The following is a 6,914-nucleotide window of genomic DNA, read 5'->3' as shown; positions in this document are numbered from 1 at the left end:
TCCTCAGGCCTGGGAACAGAAAGGCAGCTGCAGGACCTCGGGGAGAGGCTTTCAGGGACTCCTGTGCTCCCCTCTCCAGCAGGTGCCCTCAGCTAACATCTCGCCACCAACCTGCCGGACGTGACAGTGCTAGGACCTGTGGGACCCGGTGTGTAGAGGCTGAGGAACTCTATTGCATCCAACCTCCACTGAGGCTCAGGGAGAGGAAATGGAGCAAGTGGAAGAGCTGGGGTTTGAGCCCAACTCCAGAGTGGCCCGGGCCTGTTCTCAATGTGACTAGCTGAACTGCACTGAAGATAAAGGTGATTTTGTGGTTTCAGTCGTGTCTCTGTTTGATGCCATTTGGGGTTTTCTTGGCAAAGATACTGGAGTGGATCGCCATTTCCTTCTCCAGCCCATTTTGCAGATGAGGAAACTGAGGCAAACGGAATAAAGGGACTTGCTCAGAATCACACAGCTAGAAAGTGTCTGAGGCTGGATTTGAACTTGGGAAGATGGTGCCCCCTGCCGTCCACAAAAAGAACAGGAAATAATAAAATAATTGTCAATGAATTTTTCCTAAAAACAATAGAAGCTTCTTGGTATGAAAAAACAGAGAGACAGATCCAAAGAGCAGAAGGGGACCACCAGGACCACCCGACTCCATGCTGCAGCTGGGACTCTCGTCCAGGGGCTGGTTGGACAGCTCAGGGACCTCCTGGCCCAAAGGTTCTGAGGTTCTAAAGGGCAAAGGGAGGAGGGTCACCGTGGAACCTCTTTCTGGAGAGGAGGGAGCCGGAGGTTCTGAGGAGGAATCCCAGAATCTGGACCAGGACCGCAGATGGCTGAGCAACAGGGCCTGTGGGCTTCCCGCCGGCTAGCCCTTGGATGCAGAGATGGGAGGGGGTGTGGGGGGGATGTGGGGGGGAAGGACCCCGCTGCTCTGCCAAGCTGGAAGCTGAAAGGGACCTCAGGAGCCACCAGTGGCCTTGGGGCCAGTCAATCCACCCCCTAGTGTTTTAGAGAAAGAACTGCTGCTTGATGAATGGATTTATAACACGGTAACCTCTCCCTGTACATTAGTATTCATGGAAATTAGGCGCTGGGACAAATTTATTTTTTTGCCTTCTTAGTCCATGTAATAGGTGTTGGATCCAGTATATCTTACCTTACCTCCAAATCCACTAATAATAATAATGAAATATATAATAAATATTAATATGGTGTTATATTAATGATATAATAATATATTATATACATATAATTATATAACCCTATATTAAATATTAATAAATACTATATAGATGAATAAATAATAAAACATTTCTATAGTATGCCAGGCATTGTGCTAAGAACTTTACGATTATTGTCTCATTTAGTCCTCATGCTACTCCCGTGAGGTTGGGGCTATTATTATCCCCATTATACAGATGAGGAAACTGAGGCAAGCAGGAGTTATAGGACTTGGTTAGGGTCACACAGCTAGTAAGTATCTGAGGCTGGATTTGAACCGTCTTTCGGGTTCCAGGCCCAGAGTTCCATCTATCACAAACACCAGCTGCCCTGCTGATTTCTCTTGCTCTAGAGTTGCGAGGGCTTGCCTCTGGGACAACCAGCCTGGGTAGTACAAATATTATTATTTAGCTGTCATGGAGACCTGGCAGTCATGCTGCAGGGACGCTGTCAGGGAGGGAAAGGCTTTACCCTCAGCCCTTGGGGATCTCCTTCTCCCTCTAACTCTGACCTTCTATGGTGCGAGAATTTTTTCCTGAATGCCGTTCATGCCCACAGGAGGTGATGGGCATGGGCAATAGGCCGGGCAAGCTGGCTCCCATGAGGTCACCTAGTTCAGTTGGATGGATATAACAGAGTTAAGAGGCAGAGCTGAATCTAGAACCCGGGTTTCTTGACATGCTCCACCTCATCCCAGCTTCTATAATGGGGAGCTTTGTTTGGGAAGGTGCAAGGCAGCCTGTGGATGGGTAGGATAAGAATTGGGCAATGGGAGACATTTTTAGTGGCTAAGAGGAAGCAGGGAGCTACTTCAAACATGGAGGTCATTACAACCCCTGCCTCTATTTATCCGCTGTCACTCTAGCCTACTCCTTTCCCTGTCTTCCTTTCATCTCTCTTCTCCCTTCCCTCCTTTCTTCCTCTCTCCTCTCCCGTATCTTTCCCTCCTTTATTCCACTCCATTCTGGGTATTCGATTTTATTTTGACAGAGTATAACCCCCCTCCCCCCAGGGCAGGGAGCTCTATTTCCAACCCCTTGAGTCTGGAGCTGGGGAGACAAGCAGGTGAAGCTGTCCCGTCTGCTGCTGGAGACACCAGTCTGGAGTTAGGAGCCTGGAGTCATGGTCTTTGATAATGAAAGCCATGGAGATGAATGAGGAGGTAAAAGCAGAGTGTAGACAAGAGAGGAGCAAGTATCGAGAGTTTGGGGATCAATCAGTGCTGGGGGAGGAGTTGCTCAGCTGCAGCTTCTACATTACCTGCACAAGGTGGGTCACCCTCCCGCCAACGTGATTGGCAGTTGGGGAGGAGCTTCGATGCAATGACCCGTCCCTTTTTGCTGATGTGGATGATCTTTGTCTCATTAGAAAGTTATCAATAAAATCTGGCTGCATTCTGAAACCTTTTGGCTCTATCCATCAACATGTAGCTACCTTGATGTCTTTTTTTAAAAAAGAAACTCGTTTTAGTTCTCTTTTTCCTGAGTTTTGTCTACTTAATAATACTTTTAAAAAGCCCAAAGAAAGAATTTTCCTTTTAACACGATGATGGGGAATACCCATCGATAAAAGAACAATAAAGGAAAGAAAGTCATCAGGGGCTATAAAAACAGGCAAGATCAGGGTAGGAGTGATTCTCCATCCCTGCTCCTCCCCCTCCCCCCTCAGCCAAGGGAGAAAAGAATATCCGGCAGGGAGAGGCCTGAGTAACAAAACCTGAACAGAGGATAATGGGAGAGAAGGTCAATGTATTTGCCCATTAAGAGGACACTGGTGACCTTAGGGAAGATAGCGAGAAGTGAAGGAGAAGATGCTAGCAAAGAAGAGACAAAATATACAGCCTTTTTCTTCTTTTGGGGGGAGGGAGGCAACTAGATTTAAGTGACTTGCCCAGGGTCACACAGCTAGTCAGTGTTTAATGTTAGATCTGAACTCAGGTCCTCTTCATCCCAGGGTTGGTGCTCCGCCCCCTGAACCACTCAGCTAACTTTCCCAAGAGTGTTAGGAGTGAAAAGAGAGGGGGAAGAGCAGCTGGGACTGAAAACAGGGAGGGAAGTACTGAAAAGAGGGCTGGTGAAAGGAAGACCCGAGTTCAAATTCTGCCTCTGCCCTCCAGCAGTCATGTGACCCTGGGTCATTTCATCTGTCAGTGCTCTAGGCAATTCTCTAAGACTTTAGGTTTCAGTGTAGTCTCCCTTCTCCCTGCGCCTCCATTCCCTTCTCTGTCCCCCCTCCCTCCCGACCTGCCTCTCCCTCCATCCCCCCTTTCTACTTCCCCATCCCCCTCCTCCTTTGTCCTCATTTCTTCTCTTTCCCTATTCCTTCCCCTCCTCTGTTCCGTTCTTCCCCTCAGCCTCCTTCCTTCCCCTCAGCCTCCCTCCTTCCCCTCAGCCTCCTTCCTTCCCCTCAGCCTCCTTCCTTCCCCTCAGCCTCCTTCCTTCCCCTCAGCCTCCTTCCTTCCCCTCAGCCTCCCTCCTTCCCCTCAGCCTCCTTCCTTCCCCTCAGCCTCCTTCCTTCCCCTCAGCCTCCCTCCTTCCCCTCAGCCTCACTCCTTCCCCTCAGCCTCCTTCCTTCCCCTGAGCCTCCTTCCTTCCCCTCAGCCTCCCTCCTTCCCCTCAGCCTGACTCCTTCCCCTCAGCCTCCCTCCTTCCCCTCAGCCTCCTTCCTTCCCCTCAGCCTCACTCCTTCCCCTCAGCCTGACTCCTTCCCCTCAGCCTCCTTCCTTCCCCTCAGCCTCCCTCCTTCCCCTCAGCCTCCTTCCTTCCCCTCAGCCTCACTCCTTCCCCTCAGCCTGACTCCTTCCCCTCAGCCTCCTTCCTTCCCCTCAGCCTCACTCCTTCCCCTCAGCCTCCTTCCTTTCCCCCAGCCTCCTTCCTTCCCCTCAGCCTCACTCCTTCCCCTCAGCCTGACTCCTTCCCCTCAGCCTCCTTCCTTCCCCTCAGCCTGACTCCTTCCCCTCAGCCTCACTCCTTCCCCTCAGCTTCCTTCCTTCCCCTCAGCCTCACTCCTTCCCCTCAGCCTCACTCCTTCCCCTCAGACTCCTTCCTTCCCCTCAGCCTCACTCCTTCCCCTCAGCCTCACTCCTTCCCTTCAGCCTCCTTCCTTTCCCTCAGCCTCACTCCTTCCCCTCAGCCTCACTCCTTACCCTCAGCCTCACTCCTTCCCTTCAGCCTCCTTCCTTTCCCTCAGCCTCACTCCTTCCCCTCAGCCTCACTCCTTACCCTCAGCCTCACTCCTTCCCCTCAGCCTCCTTCCTTCCCCTCAGCCTCCCTCCTTCTCCTCAGCCTCCTTCCTTCCCCTCAGCCTCCTTCCTTCCCCTCAGCCTCACTCCTTCCCCTCAGCCTCCTTCCTTCCCCTCAGCCTCCCTCCTTCCCCTCAGCCTCCTTCCTTCTCCTCAGCCTCCTTCCTTCCCCTCAGCCTCCTTCCTTCCCCTCAGCCTCACTCCTTCCCCTCAGCCTCCTTCCTTCCCCTCAGCCTCACTCCTTCCCCTCAGCCTCCTTCCTTCCCCTCAGCCTCCCTCCTTCCCCTCAGCCTCCTTCCTTCTCCTCAGCCTCCTTCCTTCCCATCAGCCTCCTTCCTTCCCCTCAGCCTCACTCCTTCCCCTCAGCCTCCTTCCTTCCCCTCAGCCTCCTTCCTTCCCCTCAGCCTCACTCCTTCCCCTCAGCCTCACTCCTTCCCCTCAGCCTCCCTCCTTCCCCTCCTCCTCCTTCCTTCCCCTCAGCCTCCTTCCTTCCCCTCAGCCTCCTTCCTTCTCCTCAGCCTCCTTCCTTCCCCTCAGCCTCCTTCCTTCCCCTCAGCCTCACTCCTTCCCCTCAGCCTCCTTCCTTCCCCTCAGCCTCCCTCCTTCCCCTCAGCCTCCTTCCTTCTCCTCAGCCTCCTTCCTTCCCATCAGCCTCCTTCCTTCCCCTCAGCCTCCTTCCTTCCCCTCAGCCTCACTCCTTCCCCTCAGCCTCCCTCCTTCCCCTCAGCCTCACTCCTTCCCCTCAGCCTCACTCCTTCCCCTCAGCCTCACTCCTTCCCCTCAGCCTCCTTCCTTCTCCTCAGGAGCCTCCTTCCTTCCCATCAGCCTCCTTCCTTCCCCTCAGCCTCCCTCCTTCCCCTCAGCCTCCCTCCTTCCCCTCAGCCTCCCTCCTTCTCCTCAGCCTCCTTCCTTCCCCTCAGCCTCCTTCCTTCCCCTCAGCCTCCTTCCTTCCCCTCAGCCTCACTCCTTCCCCTCAGCCTCCCTCCTTCCCCTCCTCCTCCTTCCTTCCCCTCAGCCTCCTTCCTTCCCCTCAGCCTCCTTCCTTCCCCTCAGCCTCCTTCCTTCCCCTCAGCCTCACTCCTTCCCCTCAGCCTCCTTCCTTCTCCTCAGCCTCCTTCCTTCCCCTCAGCCTCCTTCCTTCCCCTCAGCCTCCCTCCTTCCCTTCCTTCCTCTATTTCCTTTCTTCTCCTCTCTCTTCTTCCCCGCCTGCTCTGCGTTCTTTTCCTCCCTTCTCACCGCGCCCCCTGCACCCCAGGTCACAAGAGCCTCGAGGGCGTTGCCTGGCAGCTGGGGGCGGGGCGGGCTCCGGCTAGGACCCCCGCACCCAGAAGTGCTCGAAAACTTGAAAACTTGTAGTGGATCCAGAACTCCTTGCACGGTCTGGAAACGTCTCTCCGGATTTGCGCCATGGCTACAACCAAGCTATTTACTGGAGCGCCCTTCGGGGTGCAGTCAGCAAGGTGGGGTCGGGGAGCCCGGGGCCGGGGCGGGGGCTGGGGGCAGCTCCTCTTCCCTCCCCCTTTCTTCCCCCGGGCCGTCCTCGGCCCTGAGTTCCAATCCAACCCACACCGCTGACTTGCTGTGTTACCTCGGGCTAGTCCTTTCTGCCTCAGTTTCCTGCTCTGTAATACCAAGGTGTTAGAGTCCAGCATTTCTAAACGCCCTGCCTAAGGAGAGCGCGGGGTTCGGAGCGCCCGCAACTCTGCTCCTTGTGGCCTTCGCGACACCGACCTGGCCTCAGTTTGCGCCCAGGAGAAGCCGAGAAATGAACCCTAATGGAGGATCCTTTCCAGATCCAGATTAGACTTCTCTGGCCTCTCCTCCCGCCCCGCTCCCGCTCTGGGGGGCTCATTTCCCTCAGCTCCATTCCTGTAGGCGGGGGTCTCCGGGATCTTGCAGACACAGCGACCCCCTCAGCCCCCACCTCCGAGCTGGGGAGCCTTTCCCGTCTCAGGTCACAGAACAAAAATGTATTAGGACCTACTATGTGCCAAGCGCTGGAGCTCCACACATAAGATGAAGCGGTTTCTGCCTCTTAGGGGTTCGGGGGGGTACAGACGGGAGCGTGTGAGGAGACAGCCAAGAAATACAAAAATAAAACAAACTCATAATGAGCGCGTTGGGGGAGGGGCAGAGAAGGATTTCCTCGCCTGAGAGTCTTGGTCTTTGGCGGTCTGTTCTGAGAGTCTGGGGAAGCCCCTGAGTCCCTTCCCAGATAAAATAAATACATAGTAGAACAAAGGAAAGCAACCATGTTAACCTACAACTATCAAAAGTGGTTTGATTTTAAAGAAAAAATTCAGGTACCCCCGGTTAAGAATCCCCACTGTGGGGGCAGCTAGGTGGGGCAATGGCTAGAGCGCCAGCCCTGAAGTTCAAGTCCATCCTGAGACACTTAAAGCTTCCTGGCTGTGTGTGTGACCCTGGGCAAGTCGCTTAACCCCAAATGCCTCAGGGGGAA

At 54.3% G+C, this 6,914-nt stretch overlaps 1 protein-coding gene across 3 annotated transcripts in view; it reads left to right on the top strand.

Annotated features, from left to right (window-relative positions):
• The first annotated feature begins 5,738 nt into the window (after window positions 1–5,738).
• The window catches only part of CIMAP2 (ciliary microtubule associated protein 2), a 46,141-nt gene continuing 44,965 nt past the window's right edge, over window positions 5,739–6,914 (top strand). For 2 of the 3 annotated variants that reach the window (XM_074265846.1, XM_074265841.1), the window contains exon 1: window positions 5,790–5,913. In XM_074265846.1, the coding sequence (XP_074121947.1) occupies window positions 5,861–5,913 (53 nt within the window). In that variant the 5' untranslated portion in view covers window positions 5,790–5,860. Of the gene's footprint in view, window positions 5,914–6,914 lie in introns of all 3 variants that reach the window. The other variant, XM_074265848.1, reaches the window with a different exon arrangement.

Source organism: Sminthopsis crassicaudata, chromosome 4, assembly GCF_048593235.1.
Source record: "Sminthopsis crassicaudata isolate SCR6 chromosome 4, ASM4859323v1, whole genome shotgun sequence".
Lineage (NCBI taxonomy): Eukaryota > Metazoa > Chordata > Mammalia > Dasyuromorphia > Dasyuridae > Sminthopsis > Sminthopsis crassicaudata.
The sequence above is the reverse complement of the archived record's forward strand: the minus strand, read 5'-3'. Positions and strand labels throughout refer to the sequence as shown.